Source organism: Mangifera indica, chromosome 7, assembly GCF_011075055.1.
Source record: "Mangifera indica cultivar Alphonso chromosome 7, CATAS_Mindica_2.1, whole genome shotgun sequence".
NCBI lineage: Eukaryota > Viridiplantae > Streptophyta > Magnoliopsida > Sapindales > Anacardiaceae > Mangifera > Mangifera indica.
In genome coordinates this window covers 4,298,329-4,312,908 of record NC_058143.1, presented here as the reverse complement: position 1 = coordinate 4,312,908, position 14,580 = coordinate 4,298,329, and the positions used below count along the sequence as shown (strand labels likewise).

The 14,580-nt window shown below is 30.7% G+C and overlaps 2 protein-coding genes across 2 annotated transcripts; both read left to right on the top strand.

Moving 5' to 3' along the window:
• The first annotated feature begins 5,083 nt into the window (after positions 1 to 5,083).
• Positions 5,084 to 11,008, top strand: LOC123220903. Its single transcript, XM_044643506.1, has 3 exons — positions 5,084 to 5,392; positions 7,511 to 10,103; positions 10,210 to 11,008. Exons 2-3 carry the CDS (start codon positions 7,522 to 7,524, stop codon positions 11,006 to 11,008), a joined length of 3,381 nt encoding a protein of 1,126 aa, XP_044499441.1. The 5' UTR covers positions 5,084 to 5,392; positions 7,511 to 7,521.
• Positions 11,009 to 11,399: 391 nt separating this feature from the next.
• On the top strand, positions 11,400 to 13,813 carry LOC123220902. Its single transcript, XM_044643505.1, has 7 exons — positions 11,400 to 11,768; positions 11,972 to 12,254; positions 12,337 to 12,578; positions 12,660 to 12,863; positions 12,938 to 13,030; positions 13,117 to 13,230; positions 13,334 to 13,813. The coding sequence occupies exons 1-7, from the start codon at positions 11,400 to 11,402 to the stop codon at positions 13,811 to 13,813; spliced, it is 1,785 nt and encodes a 594-aa protein (XP_044499440.1).
• Positions 13,814 to 14,580: the final 767 nt, after the last annotated feature.

The following is a 14,580-nucleotide window of genomic DNA, read 5'->3' as shown; positions in this document are numbered from 1 at the left end:
CCATAGTTAATAACCAATTCAAAGATATTTTTGTTAGAGGATATACTCAGACCTAAAAGCCCTGAAAGATAGATAAGATTATAAGGAAGTTGTAAGAAGGTGTCTATATAGGAAGTTTTTCAGATATTTGAAAGCTATGATAAGAGCGTTTCTAAAACTTTGAAGCTCTTTTATAACCTACCCTGATTGTATTCTTTATTCTTGATGTCTCATCAAACTTCATGGAAAAAATTTTCTGAGGTGTCAAATCTATTCAAGGGGCTCCATCTACAACAATATAATAACAAATGGGATATTGAATTTTTTTACCCTTTTTTTAATCGTGTGTACAGATATGTCATTCATCTAAAACCCTAAACAAAAATACCATAATAGTAATTCATTTCCCTTAAATACCCTGTTAATGTAACTTATGCAGAAAAAGAGAATATTATCTCTCTCTTTGTCCTTAACCTTCCAGTAAGTGACGAAATCTCTGTAGCATGAAAAAAATTTCTTCAACAGAGATTACACCTGTGATTGAACAATAAAACCCATGGGAAAACCATTATAAATAATTCAACTTTGACATAAGGAAGGGAGAGACGAAAATTGTCAATTTACTTAGGGAATTAACATCCTTTGCAAAGATTTCACAGCAAAATCATTCACATTCAACTCAGTCTTGATTCAAGCTCATATTTTAATGTGTTTTTTTTAATGAACATTTGAAAATCAGATAATGTATGGTAGATTCATGTTTATGACTTCATGTGAAATATAATTTTGTTATGATTTTATATTATTAGACTATTTAATATTGTGATTTCATGCTGTTTTATTGTTTAAAGTTATTATAATATTGTTTAATATTGCATTGACGGTTAAAAAATATAAAAATTCAGGTCTAGATAAAAATCAGATGAAGAACAGGTTGGTATTAACGCCTACCCATTGAATTTTTTTTTTTATGTCTATTTAAACATAGTTTATATTCCTCTCAATTCCTTTATCCATCCTCTTGTTTAGGAAGTGGTGGTAGAGTTCCTAGGTTGGTGGATTTATCCTTTATGCCTTGATTATGCTTATGTTCCAATTTGATGTCATTTCAATCTGTGTACTGTTTTCTTTATCTTAGTAGGGAGTTGTATAAAAATTACAAAAGTGCCACTACCATTTTCTTCCATTTTTTATTGCCTTGCCTTGATCATAATTTGTACATCATTTGATGATATGATAGTTTAATGCGTTATAAATATATGTGTATGAAGCTTGGCTACATTGGTTTGCATTTGAGGCCCAATTTGAAGAAATTGTAAAGTAGTGCAATCTGGAGTGAATAATATTTTCTAGCTCACCCCTTTTGGATTTATTGCTCATGCATGGTGTTATGCATCAGTTTGGTACTAGAGCATTGGTTGTTTGTGCAAGCTAACTGTGATTTTTTTTATTTTGGAGTTATTATTTTTTATCGAGAGATACTGTTCACCAGTGAGTACTGTTTAGAGCACATATATTTTGCCAAAACACAGATGTTTTTAGGTTTATTTTTAGTTAAGATGGAAAAAGCTAAATTTAAGATTCTTTATGGAGAGCAATGGATTGAAGGTGATGATACTGTGACAAGATATGTTGATGGGAATAAGATAGGGATGTTGTGAATCTATGACATAAAACTAATGGCAATCTTGTAATTAAGAGCAAAAGTTTAGGCTATAGTTATTGTCCAGGTGCAGTTTTGTCTTTGCTTGATTAAGTTTTTTAACTAATGGATATTAACCATTAGTTGGTTTTGAGAAAGAAAAGAGGGAAAGGCATTTTACGTTGGTTGTTTCTTTAGAAGAAAAATAGGTTGCCTTTGGCGTGAATATTATTTTCTCTTTGGGTCCTCATATCTTCTCTACTAGGGTTTATAAGAAATGTATGAATCCACTATATTTTCTTAGATCTAGCTATCTAAACACTTGAGTCAGTGTACAAGGTTGTTGTGGTACTCGAGTTTAGAAAGGACTCGAGTCGGCAAGGCTGGATTCGATTTCGTTTGTGTCTATATTACTAGACTGGCTTCTTAATCTGTAAGTTGTACTATTTTTCTTACTAATTAGTGGATTTGCTGGAGGATTCCTCTGCCTTGGATGTAGGGTTCTAATCTTTTGAACCCAAACCAAGCAAATTTGGTGTGTTGATTTGTGTATGGTTTATTATATGGTTCTTGTGCAATTCTTGACTGAAAATCGGTCCGAATCTTTGATATATATTCAAACTTGGTAAAATAAAACATTAACAGATGTGTGTTAACACAAGTATTGATTTTGAAGGATTCATTACGAGAATAAGTTATCATCTAAGACTCGATCAAAGGCAATCAAATATGCATATATTTACCTTAGGTGATGTTGGTCTAATGGATATTGTAGACGATGATGATCTGAAGTTTCTGATGGTTAAAGCAAGAAGTTTACGAGGATCAACCAAACTCTATGTTAACAAAAGTCTAATTGATGAAAAGGGTAATCAACAAGCTAAAGATGTTCATAAGGAAGAAAGGGAGAATCATCCACAAAGTTTCCATGAGTTTGGTGGGAATTATGGTGATGATAATAATCATAACGACGTGGATGAGGATTATGAAGTAGAAGTTAATGAGGAGGATGATGATGATGATAAATTCTCTAGGTTTGATGAGAACATGTACGATGTTCCAAGTCAGGACGCTGACAAAAGTCAAAGTCATGCTTATAATGGAGGGCCTGAATGTAGCACAAGACGTCATGGCTCTATAAATATTGGAGCATATCCAACTGACATAGCAACTGACACATAGTCATGGCTACCTCATACATGGTTGTCTATCACTCTAAATTCACATTTTATCATTTATTTAACATTCAATCAATTATACATTAATCATAATTATACAAAATGACTATTATGCGCTTGAGAGACACACATAAGGGGGTGTTCAGTTTGGATAATGTTTTATTACCAAAATAGGGAGATTACCTTGAAGATAGATTACTGACAAAAATACTGAATATAAATTATTACTACGTTTCATAAATTTGGTAAAAATGGATGATATAAATAATTAATGTGTTTGGTTAACAGTAATAAAATAATACTAGTAAATTATTTTACTTAAATGCCCTTGAATATTATTATTTTTAAATATTTTTTTATTATTTGTTATATTAATTAAAAATAAATTTATTTTTGCCTTAAAAATTAATAAATAATAATATTATTATAATAAAATCAATATTAACTTGGCTATCTTTTAATACCTAAGGTAAATATGGTAATCAAATTATCACCTATATTATCTGTCATGTCAGTATTGGTAATAAAAAATTATTATAATCTATTAGTACTGACAAACAAAAAAAGGTAATGTAAATAATAAAAGATAAATTATCAAGGTAATCTTTAAAACACGCCAACCAAATGACCCCTAAGTGTTACAAGAGATGACCTAAGACACCAATGAGGAGACGACTATCAACATCAAAGTACAAAGAAGATGATATGCAAGTAAGGGATTTTAACTAGGAGTCTTAATTTAAAAAGATAGAATGCATAACTTAAAGTTGCTGAAGCGAAAACACCTTTCAAAACATGTAATGCTTCTAAGATTTTTTATTAATTTTTTAAACGAACCTAAAAGTTTCTAAAACCAATTTACAAAACGATATTATTTTGCCTATTATTTAGGTAAATCGACATTGTTAATGAGCTACAAACTCAAACAATGCATTCGAGCCATCGATTTGAGTCATAATTCAAATCGAACTATTTTTATTCGAGTCAATCTCAAGCAAACCTTAATTTCAACTCGACGACTTTTAGCTGAATTCTAGATAGATTATTTTTTATTCAAGTTAAACTCGAGCAGAAAGATGTTCAGGGTCAGTTCGGTTCATGTCCATCTCTAGTCTTTTATATATCCATAAGACCAATAACGACAGATTTTTAAGTTTTATAGTAAGAAATTTAAAATTTTGTTATTGAAAGTATAAATTCGTTTAATTTTAACAAGAATATACATAATTAGTCGTTAAAATTATAAATATAGTATTTATAACAACAAAATATTTATCATCTCATTAATTTTTTCTCACTAAAGGCTCCCTATAGTTAGTAAATACAAGTATGAGAATTATACGGGTATGATACAATGAATAGTAAAAAATATGTTTGTAAGAAAATAGTCATAAAACTCGGATATGGGAAAAATTCAAAACACGTATATACGGGTTTAATATGGCATATTTACCACATATTGGGCTTAAGGCGACACTTATTTTGACTACGCTTTTTAAACCGTTGTCTAAAATAAAATAAGCAACGGTTTTAATAGTGTTGTATTAAAAAATTAACAATAAGCGACGGTTGAAAAAAAACCGTTGTATTATGGGATATAAAACAACGAATTTAATAGTGTTGTATTAAAAAATTAACAATAAACGACAGTTGCAAAAAAACCGTTGTATTATGGGATATAAAATAACGGATTTAATAGTGTTGTATTAAAAAATTAATAATAAGCAACGGTTGAAAAAGAAACTGACATTATGACATATAAAACAACGAATTAGTAGTGTCGTACTAGGAAATTAACAATACATTACAATTGAAAAAAAACCGTAGCATTATGAGATATAAAACATTGACTTTAATAATTGTTTTAATATATCAAAATTTTAACTATAATTTAATTAGATAAAAAATGTTATAGTACATCAAAACTATAACATTTTAGGAAGTTGAAAGATTAGATTCGTTTTTTAAACCAAACTTAAGTTAAAAGGTGTTATGTTTGGCTTGACTTTTATTTGACTTAAATTTATGAGTCAAATTAATTGTCGTCTTTAATTTTGATTTGATAAACTCAAGCAAAACTCGAATCGAATTATTTTTTATTCGAATCGATTTGAGTTAGAGATCTACGGGCTTAATTCAGTTTGTATCCACTCTTAAAACAATTGTTAAGGCATCATTGTTCTATGCATAAATTACAAATCTAAACAATAAATCTATCCCAAACTAAACCAATTTTAATTTGATTGAGTATGTAAGAACTGAAGCTGCCCTCCTATTTTTAGATACCAAATTAACATTTCTTTAAGGGCTCATAATTTCTTAAATGAATGGCCCATTTCAAGTCAGGCCAACAAACTAAATTGTTTTGTCAAGCCACTCATAAATCATTCAAAGCCCACTCAGAAACCATTCCGTAAGTGCCATCTCCTCAACAATTCCATTATCTCAGCTTACCAAAAAAAAATACCATTATCTCAGCTTACCAAAAAAAAATCTCTGTATTTCTAATTGATTTTGCTGTCGTTTAACAATATGGTGTGCAAGGGTTGTGAAAGGGAAAGTTCATCTCGCTGCTGCTCGTATCTTCACTCCGGTACTCACCTTTTACTTGTTTATTTGCAAAATTTATTTATTTGGTTCAATTTTTTCTGGGTTTTTCTTAAACTTGGTCAAGATGGGTTTAAGAGAATAGCAATTGCAGTAACATCTGTAGATAACATCAATTTTGTTAATATAAATATGAATATTTTGTAATTTTATTTGATTGATTATAAAACTTTACAATAGGGTTTGTGCATTTGTTTGTGGGCTTTCATTCACTTGATGGGTTAGTTTACACATATTTATCTACAACAAAGGAGGAGGGTCCCAATAGGCTTGCAGTTGTGTTTGCTTCTCTTGGTTTAATATCTTTTATCATTGGCTCCTTTCTAATGTAGCTATAATTTATATCTCCTATGATTGGTTATGCTATTTTGAATGTCTCTAGTCTTTTTATTATAATTTTCACTATTGGACCACATAATGTAGGAATCAAGATTTAATATTAAATTACAAGGATTTTGTTATTTGAGATTCACGAAATTATTTAGAGTTGAAGTTATTTTCCAATTAAAAACTTAGGGTTATTTATTTTTCATGTTAGGAAAAGATTTCTTTTCTTATTAGATTATGATTTTGAGTTTGTATCTTTTTAGCACTTGACATGTATCACATAGGCCTTAAGTCATGTTTTGATGTAGAAATTGATTCTATGCTGGAAAGAAGAGCAACAACTATCTGCTCAAAGTAATTGTAAACTCTCTTTTAAAATAAAATTAAAAAAAAAAAAGAAATACAACTAGAGACCAAATGTCCACAAAGAATTAAAAAAGAAAAAGAAGGGAGTAAAGTCAATGCCTATTCTAGCTAGTAACCATTCTTCCCTGAACAAAAAAGCCAAAAAACTATTGAATATCTACCCAAAACCCTTCCCACTTCAGATGAATTGTTTTAAAAAAAAAATAGATCTAGAAAAACCTAAAAAACTAGAGCTCCAAATTTAAAAAAAAAAATGGAAGACCTGACTTCATAAAGCTAAAAAAAGTGAAATTGTTTCAAGAGGTAGTGTCAGTAACATGTAAAATTAAATAGTAGGTTCACTTAATTAACAAATCAATTCAAGCATAAAGGGTAACCAACTCTTTCTCCAAGGTTCATGTATAAAGGGAAAGCTTTTCTTTTTTTGCAGCTTAGCTTTACATGCATTTTGTTTTCAGTCATATAATACTTGGGTCACATTATATTGTCAAAGTTCCTTTAAAAATTGAGGACTATCAAAGGATACTATGCTGGAAATTTGTAAATTTTATGCTGGAAACTATGCTGGAAATTTGATCACTCTTTTAGCTATCTTCTTGCTAATCCTTTGCCTATTGTCTTGTAATTTGTGCTAGAATCTCTATCTTTTTCTCCTCTTCTACCTTATTTTCTACATCATTGCTTCTTTTTCATAGGACTTCTAATTTTCTATTATATACTTTATGAATAATAAAGTTTCTCATTTTTTAATTTTTTTTTTTTGTTTAATTTCTAAAATGCTTTTGTGAATTCTTATTTACTAAAAGTTTGTTTTGATAGATATTATTAATTGTCTAGGTCAAACACATCTTGGCAATCAATAAGTGATGATGCTTTTGTATCACTTGTGTAATTGGATTATTTAATAATGCAAAAACATCTTTCTTAAGGACAAATTATATTGAAACAACTAATATATTGTAATTTATTAACATACTGCACTATTTCCTCTTTTAAATATTGTAATTTATTTGGCCTTATATTAATTGGTAAGTTCTAGCAACACTATCATAACACATCCATCAATAGGGACCCCTTCATATCAAACATAAAAAAACATGACAATTGTTAGATCAATCTTTTTAATGTCAAATTCAACCACTTAGACTTTTTTGCTCCATTCATATAGTTATATTGCACTAATTAGTTGCTTAGACTTTTTTACTTCATTATGAAAAACATGACAAATTGTTGCATTATTAATATTTCATATTCATATTATCATTGTTAGTCAAAACAGGTCAAATACATGCATTCATTCATAAAGGTTTTATTTAATTATTTATCATGACAACTTTTTGCTTCATAGGTTTGAGTTATTTATCATAGGATCATTAAAAGTTAATTTTTTGTGTATTATATATATTTGCAGTTTATTAAGGCATGGATAAAAGAGATAAGAGTTGGATGAATCTTCCTAGATATAGTGATAAATATATGAATGGGGTAAATGATTTTCTTGACAAGGCATTTTCCTTGGCAGCTCATGGGAATGTAATTTTATGCCCATGCAAAAAGTGTCATTTACGTTATTGGTATTGTAGAAACACAGTATATGAGCATTTGATTATTGATGGAATAACTCCAGGATATAATGACTGGTATTTTCATGGTGAAGTACTAGATTCAAGTATGAATATAGATGACATGGGCCAATCTGACAAAAGGGATATGGGTGATGATATAGATGGATTGTTGCATGACACTTTTAGGGGTGTAATCAATGAAGATATTCCATGTAACCAAGAATTTAGAGAGGGTCAAACAGATGAGGCTAAGAAATTCTTTAAATTATTGGAGGAAGGGAAAGAAGAGTTATATCCGGGTTGTCAAAATTTTTCAAAGTTATCTTTCACTATTCGCTTATACCTTTTGAAATGCATCCATGGAATCAGTAATGTGGCGATTACTAATATTCTAGAGTTACTTAGAGAGGCATTTCCCCATGCAAAATTGCCTACATCTTTTAATGTAGCTAAGAAAATGGTGAAAGACTTAGGGCTTGAATATCAAAAGATACATGCATGTCCTAATGATTGCATGCTCTTTTGGGATGAGAATGAGACATTAAGCTCATGTAAGGTATGTGGTGCATCTAGATGGAAATCCAATGGAAATGTTGTAGGGAATAGTCAAGAAAGGTTATCTAAAAAAGGGTATCAAATCCCTAAGAAAGTTTTTAGATATTTTCCATTGATTCCTAGGCTTCAACGGTTGTTTATGTGTAAAAAAACTGCTGATTGCATGACATGGCATGAAAAATATCGTACTAAAGATGGAAATTTAAGGCATCCAGCTGATGGTGAAGCTTGGAAGAAATTTGATTCATTGTATCCTCATTTCGCACAAGACCCTAGAAATATGAGGTTGGGTCTCTCGAGTGATGGATTCAATCCATTTAGAACAATGAGCATTGCACATAGCACATGGCCGGTCATTTTGATTAATTATAATTTGCCTCCATGGCATTGCATGAAACCAGAATATTTGATTTTGTCATCAATTATTCCAGGGCCATCTTCTCCTGGTCAAGATATTGATATCTACATGCAACCGTTTATTAAAGAAATGAGGCTACTTTGGGAAATTGGTGTAGATACTTATGATGCTTCCACTAATCAAACATTCAAAATGCGTGCATGTTTGCTATGGACTGTTAGTGACTTCCCAGCATATGCAATGCTTTCTGGGTGGAGTACCAAGGGAAAATTTGCATGCCCTACATGTCATTATGAGACGAGCTCCCAATATTTGAAACATAGTAGGAAGACTTGCTATATGAGACATCGTAAATTCTTGGCTGAGGATCACCCATGGAGACATGATAAGAGATATTTCAATGGTGATGTGGAGTTAGAAAAATCCCCTCCTCCTTTGTCAGGGACTGATGTGTTAGAACTTTTGAATGGTTTTAAGAATGTATTTGGGAAGTTAACGAAAAAGGTCAAAATAGCAAGTGAAGTTCCATGGAAAAAAAAGTCTATTTTTTTTCGATTACCATATTGGGAGCATAATTTATGTCGTCACAATCTTGATGTAATGCATATAGAGAAAAATATTTGTGATAGTATCCTTGGCACTTTACTAGATATTCCAGGAAAGACAAAGCATCACATAAATGCACGTTATGACTTACAAGACATGGGCATTCGAAGGGAATTGCAACCAACTATAGCAAATGATGGTCGACATGTGTTGTTAGCGAAAGCATGTTTTTCCATGACGACAAAAGAGAAAGAGATTTTTTGTTCTGTTTTGAAGGATGCAAAATTACCACAAGGTTATGCCTCTAATATTTCACGATGTGTTGATGTTGGTGGGAGAAAGATTTCAGGGTACAAGAGCCATGATGCCCATTTCATCATGCATTACTTGTTACAATGTGCTGTAAGAAAAACACTCCCAAAACATGTTGCAACTGCTTTAATAAGATTAGGTGCTTTTTTTAGAGGTGCATGTAGCAAAGTGGTGAAACCAAAGGATTTAAATTACTTACAATCTGAAATCATTGAAATATTATGTCTACTAGAAAAGATTTTCCCTCCTAGCTTATTTGATATTATGGTGCATTTACCTATACATATAGTAGACGAAATTAGGCTTGGTGGGTCGGTTATGTATCGATGGATGTATTTTTGTGAGAGATATCTATGTCATTTGAAGAGATTTGTCAATAATAAGAGTAAACCAGAAGGCTCGATTGCTGAAGGGTACTTAGCAGAAGAATGTTTAACATTTTGCTCCAGATATTTGCATGATGGAGTGAAGACAAAAGAGAATAGGTATAAGGAGAATCATGATAGTGTCACTTCAATAGAAAATTCATCTTCCATTTTTCCAAGATTAGGACATCCGATTGGGGGGAAACGAAAAAAGAAGGGTGAGGCCATAAATATCAATAAGGAAACCTTACTTCAGGCACATCGATATATCTTATTCAATTGTGAAGATAAGGATGTTGAAAAGTATATTGTGTAAGATGATAACCCTTAAACCATATTTTTTTTCCTTATTTAATGCTTTTTGTTTTGTTCTATTATTTATTAACATAATTTTTTTTATCATTTGTAGAGAACATCGAAATTTGACAGAGCGTAATATTAAAGCTAGTAGATGGGCAAGAGCACAAAATCATAGTCATAATTTTCCAGATTGGTTTCAAAATAAAGTTTCAGAGGCTACTGATATTCCAAATCATATTTTTTGGTTGTCCAAAGGTCCAAACTTAGTGGCAAGGAGGTTTATTGGATATTTTATCAATGGTTATAAGTTTTACACTAGGACAAGGGATGCTAAATGCAAGACCCAAAATAGTGGAGTTACCTTATCAGCATTGACTCCAAGTTTTGCAAGTTCAAAAGATAAAAATCCAATAATTAGTGATGTTAATTATTATGGTGTAATAGATGACATAATTGAAGTAGATTATTGGGGAGTCTTTAATATTGTTTTGTTCAAATGCACTTGGTTTCAAGAAGAAAAAGATGATTATGGACTTACAAAGGTCAATTTCAAAAAAACATGCTATGCAGATGAGCCTTTTGTAATGGCAACACAAGTTCATCAAGTATTTTATGTTAAAGATCCTATTGAAAAAGATGGGCATTATGTAATGAGGAAGGTTCCACGAGATTTGTATGATCTTATGGAAGAAAACAATGGTAATCTGCAAGAGACATATTGGGGAGAGATTAATGATGATAATTATAACTTGGGTGAAAATAACGTTGAGGTAGATGTCAATTGGTGTAGAAATGATTTACCACATATGGCCGTTGAGATGCCTTCAAATATATCAAGTGAAAACAACATAAACAATGATTCAGATTTTGATGACACTGATTGGGATTGGATGGATGCTACTGGATGATTATGTTTGTTTTTTTGGTAATGATGTCTTCATTGACTTATTAAAAGTTTAAACAACATTTGTTTATAATTGCCTATTATTTTTTTTCTGTTTGTATAAATTAATTTCTTTGTCTGTTTCTAATTGCCCAATGCATGATTTACTTAATGTTATCTAAATGATACTATTTTTTAGGCATATGAGTACCATTTTTGTAACTTGAGTTTCTTGGTTTTGTAGGCACTCATATTTTGAAGTTGCCCACTGTGAAAAGACTTAAAAGAAAGCTTTATCATTCAAAGGTAATTCTTTCTTATTTTTAATCTTCTTTGTGTTGCACTCATTCTCTTTAATTCATTTGTTGTTAACAACCTGGTATGATTTTTTGATAAATATTTATGGATATAGTGCAATGAAAAAGGAAAAGCAAGAGGCACAAAAAAGAAAATATGTACCAGCAGGTGCTATGGCCTCTTATTTGAGAAAAGATAAACAAAAACACCACATGTCACAACAATCAATTGAAGAGCAACAAGTTTCAATTAGTCTTCGCCAAAAGTGTAAGGAACCACCAGCAGCTCTAGTTGGACAATCACAAAAGGCTAAAGGTCAATCAGAAAAAAGCAAGGAACATCCTGAAATTTCAGTTATACAACAACAAATTATGCAGCAACAGTTCGTCAATCACCGTATAAATATACATTCTCAACAAGAGACATATGACTTAGTGGTGGAGGAACAAGTTGAAAAGCATAATCAATTGCCTAAAAGTTCAATTCAGGTATCAATTACATTAGAGATTGCATAGTGTTTATGTTAGTCTTTCTTGTTTTTTACTGTATATATCTTTTCTTTGCAATATTGGGTATATAATACTATTTTCTTCCTTTTCTACATATTATATATTGTTGACTGTTTTCTTTAGCTTCTAGCTTCTAGTATTTGTGTTATTTTATTAATCTTTTTTCCATATGCATAAATAAGGAGAGAAAGAAGCAACCAAGTCCAAAGAAGAATGGGCAAAGAATAGCATTATGTCCAGCTGGATCATTGTCAAGTTATTTCAAATTGAAAAGTCGCAAAGAAGTTCAAGGGCAACAATCATGTGAACATCAAGAAAACGAAGAGCATTTAGAGGAAGTGATTAGGGAAGAACAAACTCCTCCTAATTATCATTCTTTTCATAATGAGCATCACCAAGAGAGTATGATGGAGATTAATGAAGACTACTCCTATGATACTACAATTCAATCTGACGATAATCAAGGTAAATTATCATTGTATATTTTTTATTTTCTACTTCTTAAGTTATAATGGAAAACACTATTGATACATGTTTTTCCACTTAGTTCCCGTTAAAAAGAAAACTAGGGGTCCAACTCTCATGAAAGAGATCCAACTTAGGAAATTTGAAGATCGCAAGCCAATTATGTTAAATGCTCACAACCAGCCCATAGGCCCTGATGAAGAAACATTAACTGAATTCAGAAATTTTCTTGGTACGGTGGCACGAAATCAACAACTTGCTCCATTAAATCATACTAATTGGTCGAAGATGCCATCAAAGGATCAAATTTGGGAATATGTTAATGTAAGACCTAATAACCTTTTTTTTTCCATTTAATGTTTATGACTTATGATGTTAATTTTGATACATTTGTTCTTAATATAGAGAATATATATTCTTCCAATAGCAAGTAAGAAATGGGTGATGAATGCAATTGGAGATGCATGGCGAACACACAAATGCAAAGTAAAGAAGACTTACTTTAAAAAATATGCAACTGATGAAGAAAGGATGAAAAACCGTCCACTAGAGATTTCAGAACTAATTTTTAAGGAGCTTCTTCAATATTGGAATGATGAAGATGTGCAGGTCAAATTCTTTTGGACATGTATATAAATGAATATTTATTGAGATGTCATTTCCTAATTTGAGATTTTATGCAGAAAATAGCTAATATCAATATTGAAAATCGCAAAAGACAACATGATATGCACACTACTGGTCCAAAAAGTTTTGCCAGTATCTACCATAATTTGGTAAGTGTTGTAAAATTTGTTATTGATTCACTTGAATTTGAGTTTTAATGTGTTGCTTGTAACTTGTTTTTGTTATTACATCTTAGCAAAATTCCAAGGAGAACAAAGAACCTCCTACCAAAGTTGAAATGTATCTAGCTACTCGGAAAAGAAAAGAAGGACGTGCATATCAAGATGATAACAGTATTAGAGAAAAAATAGTATGTTTAGCATAAAACAAAATTGTTAGAGCAACCTTTTTTTTTTTATTTACAAACATAAGTTATTATAACACTTGCAATTTAACTTTTTTATGGTTTATAGGCTCGAATTGAAGAGTTGCAATCCCGAGGAGAAAGTGGTGAAATGTTGGAAGAAGTTATAACTGAATTGGGGCAAGAACGACCTGGTCGTGTGTTATTAATGGGGAGAGGTGTTACACCAATTGACTTGAGAGGAAAAGGACCATCAAAGGATAACTATAAACTTCCAGAGGAGTGCATTGAATCCATAAAATCAACATTGGAAAAAGAAGTAGAGGAGAAGTTAGAAGCAGAAAGGGCAATAATTGCCCAAATGAAAGAAGAATTAGAAGTTGAGAAGGAAAAAATGACTAAAGAAATTACTGAAATGAAAGAAAAGATGGAAGCTGAAAGTGCAACAATGGCACAACAGATCTTGTCAGTGCTTGTGAATCAAATAGCACAAGTTAACCCAACTATGAATGTGGATGCACTTGGTTCATTGATTACAGGACTTAATTCACTTCAAGGTGGTTCAACTGTACAAAACAACAAAAGGTAAAAATGTTATTTTCTTTAAAAGTAAATATTATTTATTTTATAAAATAATTATGATAAACTGGTTTGACAATTATTTAGACACTTTAATATAATTTTTTTTCCAATTGCAATTTAACTTGTTTTTACTAATGGGAAGTTGTAATGTAATTGTTTTTTCCTCAATTTTGTTGGTTGTTGTAGTGGAATTTGACCATAGTGGATCATATTTACAAGCTTTTAGTTTAGATATAAGGTGGGTTATAGATTTTGTGATATGTGAGCATATAATAGTTTGTTAATTTATATTCTAATATTTGGTTAAATAATAATTTAATTGTTTTTTTTTTTTTTGTTTAGGGATGGTGATTGATGATGCTAGAAAAAGAGTAAACATTTTATGATTACAGAGGAGGCTTGTGATTTAGGCTTCTTTTGAGGACGTCTTTTATCTAAGGACATAAATTCTTTTTATTGATTATGATGAGATATGTTAAATGTGTTTATGTTAAGTACTTATTATACAAATTTGAATTTCTTGACTTTGAATTAAAAATACTTTTGTTACAATACATGACTTTGTGTTATATCCTTTTATTTCTTATTTGATTACTTAGTTTATTATCTTTAGGTCATATATTATTTATTTAAAATAGGTCCAAAGGAAAAATATATATAAAAATATCATTGCATCATGCACACAAACTGTTGTATTAAATGCATACAGCTAATGCAACAACAAATATATAACAGTTACTTAACCATTAAAATTGTTGTCTTTACAATATTACA

Excerpts from the sequence above, each read along its gene's own strand:
- LOC123220903 (XM_044643506.1), top strand. The coding sequence starts at position 7,522 with ATGGATAAAAGAGATAAGAGTTGGATGAATCTTCCTAGATATAGTGAT. Across the intron at positions 10,104-10,209 it reads GAAGATAAGGATGTTGAAAA|AGAACATCGAAATTTGACAG; the intron begins GTATATTGTGTA and ends TATCATTTGTAG.
- LOC123220902 (XM_044643505.1), top strand. The coding sequence starts at position 11,400 with ATGAAAAAGGAAAAGCAAGAGGCACAAAAAAGAAAATATGTACCAGCA. Across the intron at positions 12,255-12,336 it reads TCAATCTGACGATAATCAAG|TTCCCGTTAAAAAGAAAACT; the intron begins GTAAATTATCAT and ends TTTTCCACTTAG. Across the intron at positions 12,864-12,937 it reads GGAATGATGAAGATGTGCAG|AAAATAGCTAATATCAATAT; the intron begins GTCAAATTCTTT and ends GATTTTATGCAG.